General features: G+C 37.2%; 1 protein-coding gene across 50 annotated transcripts in view; it reads left to right on the forward strand.

Annotated features, from left to right (window-relative positions):
* Positions 1–23,772, forward strand: part of SYTL2 (synaptotagmin like 2) — a 119,258-nt gene that overhangs the window by 81,128 nt on the left and 14,358 nt on the right. For 9 of the 50 annotated variants that reach the window (XM_078340042.1, XM_078340046.1, XM_078340055.1 and 6 more), the window contains 8 exons: positions 3,490–7,428; positions 10,461–10,562; positions 12,570–12,623; positions 13,875–13,925; positions 16,858–16,952; positions 20,071–20,190; positions 21,800–21,969; positions 23,400–23,502. In XM_078340042.1, coding sequence (XP_078196168.1) covers positions 3,490–7,428; positions 10,461–10,562; positions 12,570–12,623; positions 13,875–13,925; positions 16,858–16,952; positions 20,071–20,190; positions 21,800–21,969; positions 23,400–23,502 — 4,634 coding nt within the window. Of the gene's footprint in view, positions 1–3,489; positions 7,429–10,460; positions 10,563–12,214; positions 12,624–13,874; positions 13,926–16,857; positions 16,953–20,070; positions 20,191–21,799; positions 21,970–23,399; positions 23,503–23,772 lie in introns of those variants that run through there. The other 41 variants (XM_078340077.1, XM_078340068.1, XM_078340071.1 and 38 more) reach the window with 19 other exon arrangements.

Here is a 23,772-nt window from a genome sequence, read left to right on the forward strand (position 1 = left end):
TGTTCTTTTTGCTTAAAATTGTCTTCTTGATTATATGGTCTCTTTCCTGGTTTTATATCAAATTTAAAGTAGTTTTTTTCTAATTCTGTGAAGAAATTCCGTGGTAGCTTGATGGGGATAGCATGGAATCTGTAAATTACTTTGGGCAGTATGACCATTTTCACAATATTGATTCTTCCTATTCATGAACATGAAATGTTTTTCCATTTGTTTGTGTCCCCTCTTATTTCTTTGAGCAGTGATTTATAGTTCTCCTTGAAGAAGTCCTTCACATCCCTTGTAAGTTGTGTTCCTAGGTATTTTATTCTCTTTGTAGAAATTGGGAATGAGAGTTCACTCGTGATTTGGATCTCTGTTTGTCTATTATTGTTGTAAAGGAATGCTTGTGATTCTTGCACATTTAAATTTTGTATCCTGAAACTTTGCTGAAGTTGCTTATCAGCTTAAGGAGATTTTGGACTGATATGATGGGGTTTTCTAAATATGCAATCACATCATCTGCAAACAGAGACAATTTGACTTCATCTCTTCCTATTTGAATACCCTTTATTTCTTTCTCTTGTCTGATTGCCCTGGCTAGAATTTCAAATATTATATTGAATAGGAGTGGTGAGAAAGGGCGTCCTTGTCTTGTGCCGGTTTTTAAAGGGAATGCTTCCAGCTTTTGTGCATTCACTATGATATTGGCTGTAGGTTTGTCATAAATAGCTCTTATTATTTAGGGATATATTCTATCAATATCTAGTTTATTGAGAGTTTTAGCATGAAGTGGTATTGAATTTTATCGAAGGCATTTTCTGCATCTATTGAGATAATCATGTGGTTTTTGTCATTGGTTCTGTTTATGTGACAGATTGTGTTTATTGATTTGCGTATGTTGAACTAGCCTTGCATCCCAGGAATGAAGCTGACTTGAACGTGGTGGATAAGCTTTTTGATGTGCTGCTAGATTCAGTTTGCCAGTATTTTATTGAAGATTTTCACATCAGTGTTCATCAGGGATATTGGCCTGAAATTTTCTTTTTTAGTTGTGTCTCTGCCACATTTTGGTATCAGGATAATGCTGGTCTCATAAAATGAGTTAGGGAGGAATCACTCTTTATCTATTGTTCAGAATAGTTTCAGAAGGAAGGGTACTAGCTCCTCTGTGTAACTCTGGTAGAATTCAGCTGTGAATCCTTCTGGTCCTGGGCTTTTTTTTTTTTTTTGGGGGGGGGTTGGTAGGCTATTAATTAATTCCTCAATTTCAGAACTTTTTATTGATCTTTTCAGGAATTCGACTTCTTCCTGGTTTAGTCTGGTAGGATGTATGTGTCCAGGAATTTATCCATTTCTTCTAAATTATCCAGTTCATTTGCATAGAGGTGTTTATAGCATTATCTGATGGTAGTTTGTATTTCTATGGGTTCAGTGGTAATATCCCCTTTATCATTTTTTACTGTGCTTTTTGATTCTTCTCTCTTTCTTTCTTTACTAATCTGGCTAGTGGTCTATCTATTTTGTTAATCTTTTTAAAAAATAACAGCTCCTGTATTCATTGTTTTTTGAAGGGTTTTTCATATCTCTATTTCCTTCAGTTCTGCTCTGATCTTAGTTATTTTTTGTCTTCTGCTAGCTTTTGAATTTGTTTGCTTTTGCTTCACTAGTTCTTTTAATTGTGATGTTAGAGTGTCAGTTTTAGATCTTTCCTGCTTTCTCCTCTGAGGATTTAGTGCTATAAATTTCCCTCTAAACACTGCTTTAGCTGTGTCTCAGAAATTCTAGTATGCTGTGTCTTTGTTCTCATTGGTTTCAAAGAACTTCTTTATTTCTGCCTTAATTTTTTTTATTGCATTTTAGGTTTTGGGGTATATATGCAGAACATGCAAGATAGTTGCATAGGTACACACATGGCAGTGTGATTTGCTGTCTTCCTCCCCTTCACCCACATCTGGCATTTCTTCCCATGCTATCTGCCTTAATTTTGTTATTTACCCAGTAGTCTTTCAGGAGTAGGTTGTTGAGTTTGTACATAGTTGTGCAGTTTAGTGTGAGTTTCTTAATCCTGAGTTTTAATTTGATTGCAATGTGGTCTGACAGTTTGTTATGATTTCCATTCTTTCGCATTTGCTGAGGAGTGTTTTACTTTCAATTATGTGGTCAATTTTAGAATAAGTATGATGTGGTGCTGAGAATAATGTATATTCTGTTGTTTTGGGTTAAAGAGTTCTGTAGATGTCTACTAGGTCCACTTGGTCCAGAGTCGAGTTCAAGTCCTGAATATTTTATTAATTTTCTGCCTCATTGGTGTGTCTAATATTAACAGTGGGGTGTTAAAGTCTCCCACTAATATTGTGTGGGAGTCTAAGTTTATTTGTAGGTCTCTAAGAACTTGCTTTATGATTCTGGGTGCTCCTGTATTGGGTGCATATATATTCAGGATAGTTAGCTCTTCTTGTTGCATTGATCCTTTTACCATTATATAATGCCTTCTTTGTCTTTTTTTTTTTTTTTTTTTGAGACAGAGTCTTGGTTCTGTCTCCAGGTGCCAGGTTGGAGTACAGTGGTGCAATCTCAGCTCACTGCAACCTCCACCTCCTGGGTTCAAGCAATTCTTCTGCCTCAGCCTCCCAAGTAGCTGGGACTACAGGTGCGTGCCACCATGCCCAGCTAATTTTTGTATTTTTAGTAGAGATGGGGTTTCACCACGTTGGCCAGGATGGTCTTGATCTCTTGACCTCGTGATCCACCCACCTCGGCCTCCCAAAGTGCTGGGATTACAGGCATGAGTCACCGCAGCCGGCCTTCTTTGCCTTTTTTAAATCTTTGTTAGTTTGAAAACACAATTCTTAAACTCCTTTATGCAAAACAATCACTATGATAGCTGTTAGAAAAGATTCATGGGCCCCATCTTCAAAAATTCATCTCATTCAATGTATCAGGAATAAGGCCCAGGAATGCAAATATCCTCATTGTCCCATTTAAATATTGTGGAAAAATTCCTTGTTTAGTTTTATATGAAAAGTTTTTTTCTAACTTCTGAAATCACTAAGTCTGTATACCTCAAACCTGGGTTTAGGCCCCCTCTAGGGTTAATGATATGTGCTGGGGGATGGGAGAAGTCATAAAATCAGCATGGTGTATCTTCCTGGAGTGTCAATTTTATGTAAAGATTTGAGAGTAAGAGAAAGTTAACATTTAAAATGTAACATAGAACAGAATGTAAAATTCACATGTATTTTTAAATTAAAACAGGAACTTCGAAGAAATTTTTCAGTTGAATCTATACCCTGTTTTTCCAGGGCTCTATGTTTACTTTCCTTTACTGTCACAGAGCACCTTTAGTAGAATACCTTAATTAGGACAAATTACATTTTAACCCCTGGATAATACTGATATAAACAGCTAGTGATACAGAAAGTACAAATACAAAGTGAAAAGATGATGTGAATGATTGAGAAACAGTTATTTGAGCATGCTCTTATTTACAAGAGTATTTCTCTGTTGCAGATGAACTGTCTCATTGTGCTGAGCCTGAGCCATCTCAGGTGCCAGGTGGCAGTTCTAGAGACCATCAGCAAGGTAAGCCCCCTCCTCTCCCGGCTATAAAAGCTAAGACATCTTCACGTTCTGATCCATATGCCACTGAAATAAAGAAGACAACTGATGATTCCATATTTAAAGTTCTAGACTGGTTTAACCGAAGTTCTTATTCAGATGACAATAAGCTATTCCTCCAACATCTCCGAGGAATACAGTCCAAAGAAAAAGTAGACTCAAAATCGCAGGTTGTTATTGACTTGGTGACAGATAACACCACTCTAAAAGAAAATGGCTTGAAGGCCCTATCATCCAGCAAAATTGAATTGAAGCCTATGAGATGTGATTCAGCATTCCAAGTAGAGGGAGATATGCTGCTTTCTGAAAGTTGCCAAGATAATAATATGAATATCAAATCCAAATTCATGAATTTGTCTCAACAAGGCACCCCAAAGGAATGCCGAGATATACTGCAACCATTTGAAAGCTATGATACCCCAAGTCAAAAAATTAAAAATGTGGACTATAGCCAAGATTCAAAAAGCATAGGAAAAGGGAATGGGGTATCTCCTCAAAATAGTAACTGTTCCTACAGTGTTCTCAAGGGATCTGAAGCAGAAGACCAAGTTCCATGCAACACTAACAATATTGGCAACTTGGGTGAAGAAGAACCCAAGTTTCATGCTGATGAAAAAAAGAGAGGACATTCAGAAGTGAGTTTTGACTCATCAACAAGTGTCAAAGAACCGACTTTGAAAAATAACATGAAAGCAGAGAGAACGAGCAAAGGAGGAAATTCCTATATTCTAAAAGCTTCTTTAGAGCCAGAGAATATTAAGTCAACACCTGGGATTGCCAACAATGACTCTCCTTGGAAGAAGCCCGAGGTCCAACTACGGCAAGAAGCTGGTGAGGTTCCCAAGAACCAAGTACAGAGAGAAAAATACAAAAGAGTGAGTGACAGAATATCCTTTTGGGAAGGAGAGAAAGCTGCTACTAAGATAACTCATAAAGAACCCACATCTTCATGTAGCCAGAAACAACCTTCTGATAAAGCATATCAGCCTGTGAAGAAGTCACAGGGTGTATCATCCATGGACAGTTTATCTACAGACCAGAGTGAATATAATCAGGTCACTGCCAAACAAGTGGTCCTAGATGAGGATGATGAAACATCTCAGCTCTCCAATTCTTATTCCTCAAATAAATCTAAAGAGACCAAGCCCCAAATATCAGGTCTATCCAGAAACTATCTTTCAGCTGAGCAATCAGATAAAGTGTCTCTGTTTCAGAATAAGAAAAATGAGCCTATGACAAGATCACCAGTGGCAGACAGTTTGCCCTCTAGAAGAAATATTACATTACCAGCACTACGATGTCCCTCAAATGCTGGGAATGAACAACATGCTCCTTTGGGGAAAGACAGACCTCTAGTTGGTGAATCAAATGCCAACTTTAAAGTTATGACCCTAAAAGAAAGAATGGATGAATCCAATACAGAACAGGTCTATAATCACTCTCAGTTTGAGAATTTGAGAAAGTTTTGGGACTTAGAAGCTAATTCAAACAGTAGGGTTAATAATAAGAATACTAGCACAACAAGCCAAAAAAATTCTATGCCTTTTAATAGGCAGAAACACAAGGAATTCAGTTACATTAAATTATCAGGTAAAAATACCCATGAAGCAGAGGTGCTTCTAAGCCCCAAAAAACTTACGGCAAGAGAGGAAATGGAGGAATTAAATTCAAAGGGTATATTCCAGGTGCTACCAGGTGAAACTGTATTTCCTTTGAATCCACTTAGAAAGCATACTCATCAGTTGCCAGAAAATGAGTCATCAAAGAAAAACGTAGACAAGAATATGGAAGGGATTGTTACTCCAGTGTTTAAGGAAGAAAAGGATTACTCAGACCAAGAGATTCAAGAATCCATAGTAAAAACCAATATTTTGTCTAAAGACTACAAAGACACTTTTAATGACAGCTTGCAGAAACTGCTTTTAGAACCCTCAACACCAGCAGTTCAACCCTCTGGTGGAAAAGTTCATGGAAAACACGTGCTCAAACCAGGTGTTTCTGAAAATAGGACACGGCCTCAAAAAACAGATTTTACTGATACTGAGGAAGAAGTCAAAAGACCTGAGAAGATCATTAATGAGCATGTTGATAAAACAGTAGTTCCTCCAAAGGTTAAACGAAACTCTTTGACTGCTAGTCTAGACAAACTCCTGAAGGAAGCAACTGGAACTTCACCCTCTCCCTTGCAAACCAAGTTGGAGCCTGTTACCCCTAGAACCAACTCTAAGCTGGAAGAGGGTAGATTTTTTGGAAAAGGGATAGAACAGAGTCACAACACTTCAGCTGATAAGAGAGAGATAATAGCTCCTTTTCCAGCAGGAAATGAAACTTTGGGAAATACAGCAGCTCCCAGCAAGAAAGCTGAAAGTGGTGAGTGCCAGCTAAACACAGAGAACTTGATTCAGATGGCTGCAGAAGAGTCTCATCCATTGGATCCAACTTCCCAGCTTTCCAGAAAGGGTTCTTTTGGGGGCGTGGCTAACCCTCACCAAGATACGCTTTTTCCCCAGGATGCTCATCTTGTTCCCCAGGCTAGGGCACTCCCTCCTCAAATGGAAATTTCAGAAACTGTAGAGAAAGTCATTCTTCCACCCAGACCTGTGTTGAATGATGTAAATGCTGCATTACAGAAGCTGTGTAGAGAAGTACAGTTAAGTTGTCCAGCTGGGAAGGAAGTAGGTCCTGGAGAAGTGAACCCAGGATTTCCTGAAGGAGTACAGGCAGCAGGTAGCCCGCTAAATCCTCCAGGAGTGATCTCACCATGGGCTACAATGGGCATCATAGTTCCAGAAAGGAAGGATTTTTATTCTTCCACTGTAGTTCCTGATCAAACTCATGAAGTTGGATCTTATTTAGCTGCCCAAATGTCTCCATTGGAACAGACCCTTAGCTCATGCAGTTCCTTTGTTTTTCAATATGGCAAAGGCCTACCTCAGGAAGTGGCAGAAATTGTGAGGGAAACAATTATTCAACCTAAATCAGAGTTCCTCGAATTTAGTTCTGGCTTAGAGAAACTAATGAAGGAAGCGATTGAAAACTTCCCTTCAAAATATGAAAGTGATACAGAGAATCTTTCTCCATCACAGTTAATAGATAGTACAAAAGAGCCCAGGCAAGCCACTTCTGAATTCCATCCTGAGGAATTAGAAGAAACAGTAGAAAAGACTGAGGCTCCAGTAATAACTGAGAGCGCTTTTGATGCTGGTTTTGGGAAACTTCTTAAAGAAATATCTGAAGCTCCTCCTTATCGACCCAAGGTGTCAGTGAAAGAAGAAACTCATGAGGAGGAGTCCTCACAGTCAGAGCAGACCAGATCCTTGGGGACAGTGCCCTGTTTTTATGGGGCAGCCTCGCGGGCCTTTGAAATGAAGGTTAAAAGTAATGGTTTGGAATCTCAAGTCAACCAATGTGATAAAATGTTGGGAGGAGATGTACTTGTGACTGATTTATTGGTAGATTTTTGTGGTTCCAGAAGTGGGGTTGAGATCCCTAGAACCCCACAACTTTATGTGGCTCATGAAATAGGGACCATTAAAACTGTAAAACTCCCAGAGGACAGGGACAGTGAAAGTGGGGTTGCAGGGGGACAAGAGACTTTTCGGGAACCTGGCTTTGGAGAGGCTTCTGAAGCAATTAGTGGGTCCAGAAATAGGCAACCCATTCCTTTCCTGATGAACAAAGAAAACTCTACAAAAACAAGTAAAGCTGAATTGATTCCGGCATTGCCATGTAAGAAACAAGAGAAAAAGGATGAAAAAGAAGGTTTCTCTGAGTCTGATTTTTCAGATGGAAACACCAGTTCTAATGCAGAGAGCTGGGGAGATCCCTCCAGTGAGCATTAAAAAATTTTTAACTCAAAATAAGTCTGATTTACAGAATGCTGATGTAAAGGATGATATATTTTTTAATTGGGATTAATAATTTGATATTCTTAAATGGTGTTAAATTCTTCTTACCACTTCTGTGCCCTCACCCTTTCTTAATTAAAAAAATCATATTGTTTAATCAAATGAATTACATAAAACAGCTAGCTTTTTCAGAGTCTGACTTGACTTTTCATTAATCTACCTGTAGAATTTTTAGGTTTCAAAAATTACTTTTTAAATACATTTTTGGGGTTTAGAAAGTACCTTTAATACATTTAAGCTAGTTTTCTTCCTGGAAATATTTAGAATTTCTCTTTAAATGGCAGTCTTTATAGAAGTCTAGTAAGATTTATGGCAAGAAAGTGCCATAGATGGACACAAATTTCCCATTTAGGAGCAATATCTTACCACGGTGGTGGCTAAATGCCAGGGACAAAGTAGAAGGCTAGTCTTTTCCTCATATACCTTGTGCTGTGGTGTTTTTGTTGCTAGTTTCTCCCTCTCATTTTCAATTATTTGCATAATCTTTCATTTCTAGAGTATGACTTTGGCCAGATGACTTCACCTAATGCCACCTAAGGGCATTGCCTGGCCTTATGTATTTATTTTGCTCCAGCCTTGGCTAAGTTGATGATCTTAATCTCCACATTCATCTAAGTGGAAATGGGGGCACTGGTTTTGGGCAGGCTATAAAACATAGGGCTTGTCTCAGTGCTATTTAATCAACATACGGGCACTATAGCAGAGAAACCCCAGAGCAAATAGGAATGAGAAGTTACCTGATTAAAATGATGAAATGATAGAGAATACTTTCTGGCTGGGACATTTTAACCAAAGCTGCACAACTGGTATTGATTGCCTTCCCTGTAGCTTAGTAGAATTTGTCATTTGTTTAGCTCCCTTTAGATCCAGCGAAAATACATAAGCCTTCTGAGTGGCTTACTTTGAGGTGTGGATGCTTTTGTAAGTAGCTGTAGGGTCTCTTCTTTTTTTTTTTTTTTTTTTTGAGACAGAGTTTCACTCTTGTTACCCAGGCTAGCGTGCAATGGCACGATCTCGGCTCATCGCAACCTCCGCCTCCTGGGTTCAGGCAATTCTCCTGCCTCAGCCTCCCGAGTAGCTGGGATTACAGGCATGCGCCACCATGCCCAGCTAATTTTTTTATTTTTAGTAGATACGGGGTTTCACCATGTTGACCAGGATGGTCTCGATGTCTTGACCTCGTGATCCACCCGCCTTGGCCTCCCAAAGTGCTGGGATTACAGGCTTGAGCCACCGCGCCCGGCCAGGGTCTCTTCTTGAACACTGACCAAAGAATCCACCTTTAATGCTATTCAGTCAAGTTGAAGCCCCTCTAACAAATTTTGTTGGTTAATAAAAAAAAATTGAAATATTAGTCTCTAAAACCAAACATATGCAAGAATAAAGCCAGCATATTAAACTTGTTGAGATAGTCTTGCTAAACTGCCCATGAGTTGCTAGCGTAAACTGACCCACAAGAGGAGGAGCGCTTGCAAATTTGCAGTTATGTTAGAGACTATCATCTAATTGTATCCCAGCTTAACTGACTGAATAATAAAAGCCTATCTAAAAAAAAAATGTTAAATAATCACCTAAACAGAGCCCAGAGAAGACATTTTAGAATTATAAGCCAAATAAGAAGTATAAAATGGTACAGTCATGATTTTAATTTAGGTGTATATACCCCAACCTAAATTATTATTTTAAAGCAAACTGTGGTGGAGTGAGAATTGAAGACAAACCTATTTGTCTTCAATTTATGTTTAAAGCAAACTGTGGTGAGAATTGAAGACAAACCTATAAGGGTACCCTACTTTTGGGGAGCAACCTAACACATTTGACTTGTGGCCGAGATCTTAAATAAGCAATCCCTCAATATGCTCCTTTGGGAAAAATTAAACGTTCAGTAGCCAAATACTTTTGGAAATGCTGGGCCATTATGCACAGAGAAAGTCTGCAGTAAGGAACGTTTTAAATTTGAAAAAAGAAAACCCCAAATCTAATTCATCTTAGAATTCATTTGCTATGGAGTGTACTATACAGAACTAGAATGTATTTCAGGAAAATGTCTAGAGAAGTGATTCTTAAATTTATTGATTCATTAATCAGATCACTCATTGATTCAGCAAATATTTTTGAAGTTCTTGTTTCCAGCCACTATTCTAGGCACTGAGAATATAGCAATAATAAATGTCAGTACTTAGGCTTTTTCATGATGGAGTTGTCAAAATAGAAAAATAAGGACTGTCTAGAGAATTTATTTTTCGTAAATTTAGATGTATTTAAAGACTTTTTATTCTATGGTTATGTCCTTTTAAAAAAAAATTTTCCCTTGGTTCTAAAATCCCATTCCTTTTATAAAATAATGGCATTAGTAAATGAGAGAGGCCCCCCCACACACATACAACTTTAAAATGCCTTACTAAATAAAAACTTGACTATCTCATGTTATTTCCCAAAATTTCATTGGAAATAGTACTAGATCATGAAACCCATGAAGTCTACAACCTTCGATCTGGAGAATGCAATCATCTGTGTACCCAGTTAGTTATACACAGATGTTAAACATCTGAATCGTGCCTTCCACGGATTTGAAGTAATTTTATTAATGCTCCTAAAAGTATTTCATGGTTGTTTCCAAAACCTAGAATGTTAAATGGAAAGAGTCAGTTTCTAGCATAGGACAATTCATATGCCTAAAATACGAGTAAACAAGTAAGAGATCATATTTCTATTGATGTGGTAATCTTGTTTCTGTATGGTTTATGTTTGCAAATATTTCTTGACCTGGAAAATTATTTTTAAGGCCATATTAATAGTGGATAAATTTTATTTTCTTCTGTGAAATAAGTGCTTCTTAAAATAAGAGAAGCTCATAGCATAATGTCTCTTTTCAACCTACCATTTCTATGTCCATATGTTAGAGGGTTTTTTTTTTTGTATTGTGCAGTGTTCATCAATTTTGTTTTATAACAGGTTCAGAAGAAGAACCCAGTCCCGTTTTGAAAACTTTGGAAAGGAGTGCCGCTAGGAAAATGCCTTCCAAAAGTCTAGAAGACATTTCATCAGATTCATCAAGTGAGAATAAAGTTTGCCTCACTGTCCATGCCCCATCTAAGCTTAAAAATGCCTATGTGCTCTCCTGTAGCCTCACTGCATGCTGTTGTGCACTGCAACCCCTAATGGGGGCAGTTAACAGATGAAAATTAACTTTCCAAAGTGCGCTGAAGAGGCTCAACCTAAAGTGGCTGGAACTTTGCTTTTAAAATATGTTACATTTGGTTACTAGAACACTAGGTTTCCTTTAATTGAAGAATCCCAGTTTGAGTGTTTCTCAAGTACAGTGAATTTGAAAGGATTGTGGTAGCTAGTGGTATGAGTAAAAATAGTCTAACATTTATTGAATATTATGTGCCAAAATGTGGCTTATTAATTTTACATGTATTATCTCATTTAACCAGCACAAGCAACCATAAGAGAGGTGAATTATTGTTATCCTAGTTTAATGATGAGGAAAATGAAGCTCAGAAATGTGAAATAACCGGTAGTATTACACAGAAGACCTGGGACTCAAAATTAACAGGCTATTATCAAGAACATTTATGAAGGGACCACATTATATATGACAGCGTTGGATGTCCAGTGAATTTTGTGTGATATGGAGTTGAATTAGTCCCTGGTTTCAAGGACTTTCTCTTTTATCCCTTCTATTGTATTCACACATTTCTTTTGGATACTGTAAGTGTAAGCCCAAAACTACTTAACATAAAAGACTTTAGGTACATTATTTTCCACTGGCAGCTGCTTTAATGGTGAAGGATTTCTTGAGTACTAACAGAAAGCATAATATATAATAAAGGGAGTTGTGTGCAAGACAAATAGACTAAGAAACCATGACTTCTCGGGGTTTTGTTCTTGCTATTTTCAAGCTAAAATGCACCCCGGGGATTGCAGATGATTGTAAGAAAAATTATCGAGTGAGAAGGTAACCATTGCCAAACTCATATGATTGGTAATTGGCCATCATTATGTTTAGAATATTTTTTTATGCATTTGCAACTAAGAATAAAAAGTCAGATTTTAAAAAGGAAAAAAAGAAAAGAAAAAGCTACCCCACCAAACAATTCTTAAAATTCACAGATTCCCAGGGGTTTGAAGACAGTATTCCCAATTTGGAATGTAGTCCTATCTCTCTCAAGGATCTTGGAATCTGAGGGTTAGAAGGGATCTTAAAAATCACCCATTTTAACCTCCCCACAATGCAGGAATTCCCTCTATAGCCTCCTCAACAGGCAGCCAGCCCCCATATCCGCCTGAATGCTTCCAGAGAAGGCAAGTCCAGTCCTTTGTTGGACAGCCCTGATTGTTCTCCTTATGTTGGTGACGGGTCCTGAGAAAAAGAAAAAAGAAAAAAAAACCCTCAGAACAATTGTCCAATTTAGCAAACCTCTTTCCTGTGAAACATGGAGCTATTTCCATGGTGCAGCTTTAAAGTACTCAGGAATGTGTAGGGTTAAAAAAAAAAATCACCATCAGCTGACGGGTATTCCTACACGCTCCCTTCCAAATACCGATACCCACTCTCACACGCCTGCCAAGATTCCACTTAGCATCTGGTCCCCTGTTACATCTCTTCAGTTGACTTCCCAAGCAAGCCTCCCAGAGGCATACGCAAATGATGATGCACACACACAAATATTTGTTAATGACCATGAGTTTGGGAAGGTGTTAGTCATGGCTAGCTTCGTACCCTTTACAGAAGAATAGAGAGGCTGTTGCAGCCCCGTGCTTTCTCCTGCTGCTGGCGGATTGCTTGCTCTGAGCTAACCCTCTAACCCTTGGGAGTCCGTGTGCAGCAGTGTGCTGATGTGAGCTACATCCAGGCTGAAATGGGAGCACCCGCTATGGCACTGGCTCAAGTAGCTAATCTAAAGAGAAAGTATTTTGGGGAAGACATCTTGGTTGCACCCCTCACTGCATCTTGACTAATTGCTTCCAACTCCGGGGGCTTCCAGGGACAATCTCATTGTTCTTTTCTCTCCAAGGGTCAGCCATGTTAACCATTTGTTAATTTCTTCTGAACAGATCAAGCAAAAGTAGATAATCAGCCAGAAGAATTAGTGCGTAGTGCTGAAGATGGTAAATATTTTTATGTATTTGCATGTCTGTCTGTGTATTAAGTTCTGGGGTGATTTGGGCAGTCGCCGGGATGCAGCTGTTGAGTAAATAGAAGAACGTCATTTGCTGGTATATGGTGAATAGTGCCTAAGTTACTATAAAACAGTTCTGATTTGGTGCATTCAATATAGTTTGTATTCTTAAGGCTTCTGCTGGTGATACTATCATGAGGATCTCATCAGAGACCCTTGGGAAGCAAGAGTTTCTATAAATAGAAAATTGTATTTTTTGGGATATAAGCTGATTTTTGCTACTCTGACTTGCAGAACTCGTTGTGAAGGCAGAAAGAGTGGAGTGAATTCCTGGGTTAACTTATTCTTGTGTTTGATTCTCAAGTCTCAGCATTTAGATCTCTCTGGGAACAGCTGGCAGAATCTTAAGTTCAAAGGAAAGAGTCCCAGAACAAGGGTGGGAAATCTTGCCCCTGCTTATATAAATAACTAAATATAGACAGAGGGTGAAGTTGATTCTGAATATAATGGAGCCAAAAGATCTTGAAACTTGTCAGTGGATCAGTTATTACTTGGCTTTGTTATAAAATGAATAGGATAATGGTGCCTTGGTTGGAGGAGAGATGGAAATGAGTCTGATTTTTATAGTGCAGAATTTATGTAAGTGTATAATTTGTATTTGCATGCTGGATTTTATTTATTGTTTAATTGCCTTAGGTATAATCATAAAAGTATGTACTCACTGAGCTTTCCCATATAAATTCAGCAACAGAGCTCCTAAAGGTCATTCTTTACTTTTATGTAATAGTTTTGTCTTTCTCATTTTATATTTACAACAACCTCACCAAAGTTGATGGGGCAGGGATTTTTATCCTCATTTTGCTGATAAGAAAAACTCAGAGAAATTAGGTGACTTTTCTAAGATCCTGTAGCTAGTCAGTCACTGGAAGGGCAGGAAATAGAATCTCAGCTTTATTACTCCTTCCCGTTTTCCAGTGCTCCTTCCCATTTTCCATGCTGTGGTCTAGTGAATTACAGGAAGGATGCTTCATATCTCCTGTGTTGGATCCTAGATTTTTAGTTGAACAGGAGACTAAAGAGGCTAATGAAGAGTCACACTGAGGAACGGATAAAAGCAAGATGAAAACCTGTCAGATGTATTCTGCTGTCTCAGTTGTGAAACTGGCATTTGAGCTTTACTTTCATGTCTCTTTAATCCCTCTGTTAAAATGGTATTTGTTCTCAATGTTGCCCTCTTGAGTAGATGAAAAAGCAGATCCAGAACCAGATACAAATGAATGCGTACCAAGAAGTGAGTAGCAGGATCTTTCTCACAAATGACTGAACGTTCCGCTTTACATAGTGTTAAATATACTGAAATAACTAACCCCATTAATAACACAGCATTTATTATTGGTACTAAACTCCTGCAGCTTGCAAAACTATTTCATTATGATAAGGGTTTTATTTAAAACATTTTACATTGTCTTTATTGAAAGAATGATTCATGGTTCCACTGAGGGGGAGTTGTATATTAAATATATATGTCATTGCTGATATTATTGTGCTTTTGTCAGTCTCTGTGCTGTTTGAATCTCTGCTTAAAAGCAACATGGCACCTTCTGATTTCATTTGGATTTCATGTTGCAGTACAATTTTGAGTATTGGATCTCTTGCAGCCTCTATATGAAACTATAGATGTGAAGTAATTTGTAACTTATTTGGACCTACAAAAGAATGGTTAGAGTATGTGCTTCTCTCCATATCCATAGAAGCAAATCTTATTATGCCCAGGGTTTAAACTCTGAGGTTCAAAACTGACTTGAATGGTAAATATTCTAAGTATAAAACAAGTAAACAAGTGAATCTAAGAAGTAAACATATACCTGTGGTGACTAATGCCCATCTACGAATTAATGTCCATCATCTAGCAAAGATAATGTTTGTTCATTCTTTTCTGTTCAATCTTAAGATTATTCTACTTAGCTGTGACTAGTATTTTAATGACAAATAATGTATTTAAAAAGTGTTCACATGGCCCCTAGTATGCAGGGGTGTGTGTGTATGTTTGTGTGTGTGTGTGTGTGTGTCTGTGTGTGTGTGATTTTTTAGCTTCTTGGTTTCACTCTGTTTCATAAACCCTAGGCACTAGGGGAATGAAGATAATGCTACACGTGTCTACCCTCAAGGCCACAATATTTTAAATAATAATTTCCCAATAGTCTTTGCATATGCTAATAGGACTTAAGAGGAAAGCAGCTAAGTGGAGGAGCTATTAGATAGGAAAGCAATGTGCTGATGGCTTAAAGTCAGTGACATGTAGTGTGAAACCTGAAACTTTGCTCATGAGGTCCTCCTGCCAGTAGTGAAGGTGCTGAGCTTTGGCACATGACTTGACAAATTCTTAAGGACTGCCTAGGAAAGAAGACAGTCCAGGCTTCAGCTTTTGTGAGTATGTGCTCTCTGTCTGGCTATTGCAGAGGAAACAAGCCTTCTGTCTCTAAGGGGTGTTAGGTAAAGAGGCTTTTCCAGTTGCTTTTGAACTAGAACATACTTAAGTTTGAGCATCTTATTTTATCTTGCGATGTGTTGTTCAAAATTTAGTCTGAGGAATAAAAGCAAAACATACATAAACATATATGCCTAAATATCTGTATCTTTATTCACGATCTCCTAATTGGCTTAGTTTATTGGTCAAGGCAGTTAGGCTAATCATGTGCTGAACTCTGGGTAATTAATTTCTCCCTTTTTAGTGATTTTTCCAAAATAACTGTTAATGCCTTTTCACTGGTAAAGACTATATTTTTACCACAAAAATAAAATGCATGATCAAAACACAAATGACAAAAGCCTGTAAATCAAAACTTGATTATATTCGAGTATGGGGTATAATTGAATTTGACTCTCATAGCATCATCCAACAATGTACTTTTCTCATTGGACTATATTGTGGGACCTAATATGGTCCAGTCTAACTGTCTCTAATACACATACACTGTTGTTTAATGGGAAATGATTAAAGTTGGTATCATTTTAGTGAGACACCATAAATGTGTTTAAATATACATTTACCTCTGTGAGCCTACAGATAGGTAAGAATTGCTCTGTGAGCAAGGATATCTTTAGTATGTGTAGCTAACTTTTTAGTTTTTCTTTTATGAGCTTCTTTAAAGATCAATTTAATGTTTAGGAATGAATTTGAGTCTTTTGCATTATGTATAGAAATATAATTTGATTTTTACCTATTTTCCTAATATTTCTTTTAATGAGAAAATCAATGTATCTATCATTGACAGTATAATTTAAGATTCTTTATCAGGTAATATTTATTTGAGTAGAAAATACTTATATAGAACTTACTCTGTGCTAGGCACTAAGCACCTTGAAAAATATTAACTTATTCATTATAAGAGCTATGATTTACCATAAGAAAAGCTTAGATGTTGTGATTCTTACACAGAGAAGAAAATAGTTTTCTAACTAGGTATATGGAAATTAGGATTATAATTTACCCTCCTCTTGTGCCTTCTACACTTTCTATATCAGAAAGAAGACATATACTATATTTTCTTATTAAATTTTTAGAGTACCCTAACTTTAACTATTCTAACTTGGCCTTGGGATATTGAAAATTCTGAATCAGCAAGTTATCTGAATAATTTTTATTTTCAAAAAATAATATTTATTTTATAATTCTGAGTGAAAAACTATCAGAAAAGTAATACTCATGATCAGTAAACAAACAAACCTACTTTTAGACACTCAATAGCCAGAACACTTTTACAGAGTTGTGTACAAAAATCTTGACTGTCCAGATGAAATAGTTTTTCGGCCTGCAGTGTGTTAGCAATATATCTCAAGGAGATGAACCAATAAAATACAGACCTTGTGGTCCAAAGCTCTGATGTGAAAAAATAAGCTAAACCATAAAAAATAAGCTAAAAATAAGCTAAATTATACGTTGACAGTATAATTCAAATCCAGCTCCAGTTCAATAAAAACCAGTGTTTTTAAAATTAACTTTGTTTTGCATTTGGTTCAACTCCTTGCTTGTTGTCTCTATATGTAATTTATAAAAACTGCATGTTGCTTATCTCACGTTCCTGTGCATGTGAATTACTGTGCCTTCAACTTTTTTACAAAAACGTGTTTGTTCATAGGTTAAATAAAAATGTTTTCAACTTATGTCTAATGTTGTATGACAATTACAAGAATAATTTTGAAATGGAAATGCTGCTGTTTAGTTTCCACAGTGCCTACACAGCCTGATAATCCATTTTCTCACCCTGACAAACTCAAAAGGATGAGCAAGTCTGTTCCAGCATTTCTCCAAGATGAGGCAAGTTTGTCTTTTGTACCTTCAGAAAAATGGAGACAGTGGGTTGGAATTACTGTGCCAAGGTTGGTTTGTTTGTATTCCACTGTGGCAGAGACCAAAGAGGTCAGCAGGACTGGCCCTTGCCTTTCAAGTCAATAGAGATAGTGTTTATCCTGGAACATGGAAAGGCACTCTCATTTGACTCAAACAGTAACTCCTTTTGGTTAGTGAAGTCAAATTGCATAGATTTTGGAATGTAACTTTTGTTTTAAAGTAAATACAAAATAAGAAATCCAGGGAGGTATTTGAACTGATTATTCCTCTGCAGTTTGGATTAGAGTTGATTTGTGAAAACTTAAGTAGCATGACTGGCTTGAAAGTGTTTGTTAATAAAGTAACATTGACATAGCAAGCTTTAAGGATTATTTACTGGATGCTAGGCACTTCATATATATTATCTCATTTAATCCTTCAACAACCCTAGGAGGTAGGTACCATCATTATCCCCACACATTACAGGTGAGGAAACTGAGACTAAGGGAGGTGAAGTAACTCACTCAGCTAGAAGGGGGTTCAACCAGGACTGGAGCACAGATCCAACTTGTGTGCTGTTAATGACTGTCTTGTCTCAAGAAAGCACATGACTATAATTTACTATTCATTGAGTATCTAGTGTGTGCCAGGTACCTAATACTCATTCTGACATCTAACTCTTACTAACTATATGTGGCAAGGACTATTCTCTTCATTTTACAAATGAAGAAAGAGCCCTAGAGTGGTTAAATAACTTTCCCCAATCCAATAGCTACTGAAGAGTAGATCTAGGACTTTAACTCAGGTTCCATGTTCTTGCAGTCATGTAGTTAGGTGCCTAAGCTTTGGAGGCAGACATCCCCAGTTCTGGTATGATACTGATTTTCTCTGGGATCTTGGACACAGTCAGTACCTTCCCTGAGTCTGGTTTCTGTGCACCTACCACATGAGGTTGTGGGGTATTGGTAGGATAATACAGGGAAACCACAGAGTGAGGTGCCTGACATATAATGAGTACCTGGTAAATGTTAGCTGCTACTGTTTGTGATTTTGGTCTGATTTCTAACGGTGAAAGAAAAGGCTTCATTTTCAAGCATTCTCTTAGTAGATGGAATGTTGAGGAAAGCTCTGGGCAACACATAGATTATATTCTGTCACTGGCCTGGGTATCCTTTTGTCCATTCGATGAACTTCGATGAACTGTCTCTGCAAATATTCAGCCCTTATATATGGTTAAGAGCACATGTTACAGTTTCCTTTGGAAAGAATCACTCATTCTTTGGAACAAATTCATTAGTTAGATGCCAACAGTAGGCATGACATGCAGTTGAAACATATAATATGAGGCTGGGCATGGTGGCTCATGCCTGTAATCCTGGCAGTTTGGGAGGCTGAGGTGGACAGATCAATTGAGGTGCAAGAGTTAGAGACCAGCCTGGGTAACATAGCGAAACTCTGTCTCTACTAAAAATAATATAAAAAATTAGCTGGGTATGGCGGCTCATGTCTGTAATCCCAGCTTCTCGAGAGGGTGGTAGGAGAATTGCTGGGAGGCAGAGGTTGTAGTGAGCTGAGATTGTGCCACTGCACTGCAGCCTGGGTGACCGAGTGAGACTCTGTCTAATTTTTAAAAAATTGTGTGTATGTATATATTATATATATATGAGGCAAATTATATAAGTTCCTGTTTTTTAATTTTTCTCCTTTCTTCAATTTTAACCTGCTATCTCATAGCTCCACACAGAAGAGAATTCAAATCATTTGGGTTTGTGTATCAGAGATGCCAGAATTAAGCTGTATCATTTTACATGGGGTATAAGGTTGAACTGGATATTAAAGAAAGTGGAAATGCAATCAGGCCTTGTTCATCCGTTCCCTTTGAGACTTATCATCAGTCACATTTGTTGAATGCCAGTTATATATAAAACTCCATTCCAGATCAACAAGGCAGAGTCCTATCCTTCCAATAATACACTAATGATCTGATATACTAGGTAGAATGTAGTATGTTCTAAAATAGAGAGAGGGAAATGACTATCAGCATGTGGGGAGAGAGTATAACAACAGAGACATTTAAAAGACATGAATTGTTTTTAATCCTGGAGAAAGCATTCTTATCCACGTAAAGCATTAATTTTGTTTTTCTTTAACTCCTTTATTAATCTGCATTAGATATGGCATCCATTATGCTGATGCATAATTGCATGGTCCTGGAATATGCTGGCATGAACTAACTACTCCTCCATAAAGGTGTCCCTTAACCCCTGGTGCCACTCAATGTTCCATAAGCTCTCTAACCCTAAAAGGAGCTCATTCTGAATCATAAATTTTTAAAGCTACTATTTAATAAAGTTTAGATTCAAATATAATAAAATTTGTTACTGTAACTTTTCTTTCTTGTCCCAGGTAAATACTTCCTTAGACATATTTAAAATAAGTACCTGTATCTTACTGCTGTTTTTTTTTTAAACTGTGTTAAAATCTAATGTGGGTAGAATGTATAATTTAATATACTTCCCTCTAGCAATAAAAAGATAAGCATAATAACACATAGGAATATGTAAGGGGAAGTTTAAAAATTTTTGAAATTAAAAAATATATATGGCCTTGAGTTGAAACAAATCAGACTAGCATTTCTTGTTTCCTAGTTTAGTAATGTCTCAAGGAAAAGATTTGATTTTTAAAGAAGTTACAGCTATGCTAATAATAAGAGGAATTAAACATGACGTTTGGTTTTAACAGTCAATCTTTGTATTATCTGGGTAAAATTAATTTCTCATATATACCAATAGAGTTCTCCAGGAAAATAGATATATAATATTGAAAGAATGGTAAAAAGGTCACAGTAGTGCTGTCTTCTGTAGCATTTTGGGAGATACCACTTTGTAGGTGAAAAAAAGCACTTTGTTATTTTGGTAGCTAAGCACTGCCCTCCTTCTTAGATGAGGTCAAGGCAGACCACCCACTCCATCCTGAATCATACCCTAGCATCCTTTGACCTTGCAGAAATGTCAGTGGGATACCAAAATATCATCTTTTCTAAACAGATTCTGATCTTGACTCATTCTGAATTTAAATATTGTGAATATCATATGCTGTTTTGTAGAGTGATGACAGAGAAACAGATACAGCATCAGAAAGCAGTTACCAGCTCAGCAGACACAAGAAGAGCCCGAGCTCTTTAACCAATCTTAGCAGCTCCTCTGGCATGACGTCCTTGTCTTCTGTATGTAAACAAAGGCTCCATGTTAATATCTCTCTGCATTTCTGAACCTCACTCTGATATGCTCATGCTCATTGTAAAACAGCCTCCTGCTGTATTTCTCAGGGCACAAGCAGTTTCTCTAATCCATAATTAGCTTCTGGCTAGCTATATCTATCTTTTTTTCTTAGACTAAAGGGGTTCATATCCATCATAAATATATGTTTATGGGTTTTTTTGTTGTTGATGATGTAAGTACTTCACAAATAAACTTAAATTGCCAAGAAAATGAATCACTAAATTTTTCTGTGCAACAAATGGGCTAAGTATGATAAAATCTGCTTGTATCAGATATGCTTTTATATACTGTTTGCAAGCACAGAATTGTACCTCTCTTTTAGTAATCCTGATGAATAACTATACTGATTGACATGAAAGAATATAAGAGGTGATTTTTTGCCTTTTAGAAGGTATCTGAACGGCGTTTTAAAAGGAAAGCTCCTTAAAGCTCCTTAAACTCAGATTTGGTTTAAGGGAATCTGACAATTTGACTTTACATAGAACTTGCATAAGGTGAAGTTGTATGTGCACGTAGCATGTGTGTAAAAATAAATCTACATACATTTATCTGAGTATTTCTTGGATATACATACACATGCATATATTTCACCAGGTATGCTAAACAAATGATAAAGCTGTGCTTAAATTCTTGCTAGGCTTTTGTTTCTGAAAACTTTTTTTAAAAAAAACCTATTTTAATTGAGTTTCTACTGATGAAAATCTAACATCTGCCCTTGGGAAGGTTTCAAACTCTCTTCATCAATCATCCATTTTCTACCCTTCCTAACCTCTAAAAGCGCATGACTCAGTAAGCATTTTCCTAGATTCAGTGGATGGGTAACATGGTAAAATTCCTTTTTAGTCCATTGGAAATTTGATACAGCAATGTGTCACTGTGATTAGAGTGTCTGGGTTTTCTCACATCTTCTTTCCTTTGGATTTTAAATATTAAGCATGCCTGAATATGGAACTTTGAATGCCATCTAGCATAAAATCACCCTGCTTTGAAATGAGCCAGCATCTAAATAACATTGCATTTCACTTTTCATCTGTCTTGTAGGGAAAATTTTTTAAAAAGCATTAGTCAACTGGGTGCAGTGGCTCATGCCTGGTAATCCCAGCACTATGGGAGGCCAAGGTTGGCAGATTACTCAAGATCAGGAGTTTGAGACCAGCCTGTCTAACATGGTGAAACCCTGTCTCTACTAAAAATACAAAAATTAGCTGGGCATGGTGGCATGTGCCTGTAATCCCAGTGCTTGGGAGGCTGAGTCAGGAGAATCACCTGAAGCTGGGAGGCGGAGGTTGCAATGAGCCAAGATTAAGCCACTGCACTCCAGCCTGGGCAACAGGGTTTTGTTTGTATTTGTCTCAAAAACAAAACAAAATGAAAAGTTCTAGTTATGTATATCATGTCAAGTTGTCTTTACAGATATGTCTTTATACTATGTTGAATTAACTGCTTTGATAAGTAAGCTAAAGAAATAGTGTTAGCAAGGATTATATCCATGATCCTTGTGCTAGGTTTAAGAATGAGATAGAGACAAACACTGTGTATTTCTAATGCTTTCAGGTGAGTGGCAGTGTGATGAGTGTTTACAGTGGAGACTTTGGCAATCTGGAAGTTAAAGGAAATATTCAGTTTGCAATTGAATATGTGGAGTTACTGAAGGAGTTGCATGTTTTTGTGGCCCAGTGTAAAGACCTAGCAGCAGCGGATGTAAAAAAACAGCGTTCAGACCCGTAAGTACATTTTGGAGTCACCTACCTTCCCTCAATTCTCAAACTGTCAATCTTATAGGAACTGATCTTAAAGTAATCAAAAAGGGAGAGTATGTGTGTGTGTTAAAAAGAATGTTTGAAAAATTGAGGGGAAATGCTGTTTTGTTCTATAAATTCATATCTGAAACATTAAATTACAAAAATCACAGGGAATCACAAAATGTTTCAACTTGGAAAGACCTTTGGGGTCATCTTGTTTAGTTTCTTCATTTTACAGATAGGAAAGCAAGGACCAGAGAAGACAAGTAACCCATATATGTTAATTCAGATAGAAGCAAAATGAGGAATGAGGACGTGAACCTGTCTCTTTCCACCACACTCTCAAACTTTTTACAAAATTAAGAGACATGTGGAACACTCTTCATGATGCTCAATGGTATAAAACTAGTTAAGACTCTAGAATGAGAGAGTTTTCATATTTAAATTGTATCTTACAGAACTTTGGGGGAAATTACTAATTTTTTTTTAAAATCACAGGTTTGATTGCCCTTCAGTTTTTTTTTGCAAACGCTGAATGGTATTCCCCACTTATCCCTATGCATTCTTAATTATTTTGCTGAGAGACAAGCCTAATCCTTTTTGCTTTTATTCTTATTATAAAAACAACTGAGCTCAACATCCTTTTTTTTTTTTTAACATTGAGGGTAACTTGATTAGGTGTATAGTAAGATTAATTCATTTCAAAAGACAGTAACAAAAACTTTAAAATACTGCAAGCACCAAAGTGTTTTCTCAGTTAGAAGCAAACTAACAGGATTAAGCTTAATGTTGGAAGTGTGTTTTCTTTCTTTCTTTCTTTTTTTTTTTTGAGATGGAGTTTTGCTCTTGTTGCCCAGGCTGGAGTGCAATGTCATGATCTCGGCTTACTGCAGCCTCCACCTCCCGGGTTCAAGCGATTCTCCTGCCTTGGCCTTCCAGGTAGCTGAAGATTACAGGCATGTGCCACCATGCCTGGCTAATTTTGTATTTTTGGTAGAGACAGGATTTCTCCACGTAGGTCAGGCTGGTCTCCAACTCCCGATCTCAGGTGATACGCCCGCCTCTGCCTCCCAAAATACTGGAATTACAGGCATGAGCTACTGTGCCTAGCCTGGAAGTGTGTTTTCTGTCCCTTCCTACTCCTGCGTATTAGTTAAGGCCAAAGGAAAAAAGGAATTCAGGAAATGTTCCTTAAAAATCTTATAAACAATCTTAAATGATCAATTCTACTAAATCCCTTTACACATTTAAGTATAAAGGTGTTGGTGGGAAAATTTGTTATTCATTGCTTTTCTCAGTGTCATGAAATAATTATTTCTGCTGTCAGCTTTCAATGTATTTTTTAAAAATAGAGGTGGAAACATCACTTTTATTTTCTTTGACTTTCTTGTCTGTTCAATTCTCCTTTTTAGATATGTAAAGGCCTATTTGTTACCAGACAAAGGCAAAATGGGCAAGAAGAAAACAGTCGTAGTGAAGAAAACCTTGAATCCAGTGTATAACGAAATACTGCGGGTATCTATGAACTCTCTCTATAGAAAATTCCTAAATGGTGACCTATTTACCATGTCTTTGGGTAGTAGCACTACAGGATAAAATCAGTCACCAAGATAGAAGGAAAGGAATACAAATGTTCTGTTTGGTTTGAGACGAAACACCACGAGTGTTGAATACATTATTTCATTCACTTGCCATACATACACTGGCAGGCTGCTGTTGGTATCTGCATCTCACAGATGAGGCAAATGAAACTTGGAGAAATGAGGTAAATTACTTAAAAACACA

Source organism: Callithrix jacchus, chromosome 10, assembly GCF_049354715.1.
Source record: "Callithrix jacchus isolate 240 chromosome 10, calJac240_pri, whole genome shotgun sequence".
Classification (NCBI taxonomy): Eukaryota; Metazoa; Chordata; class Mammalia; order Primates; family Cebidae; genus Callithrix; species Callithrix jacchus.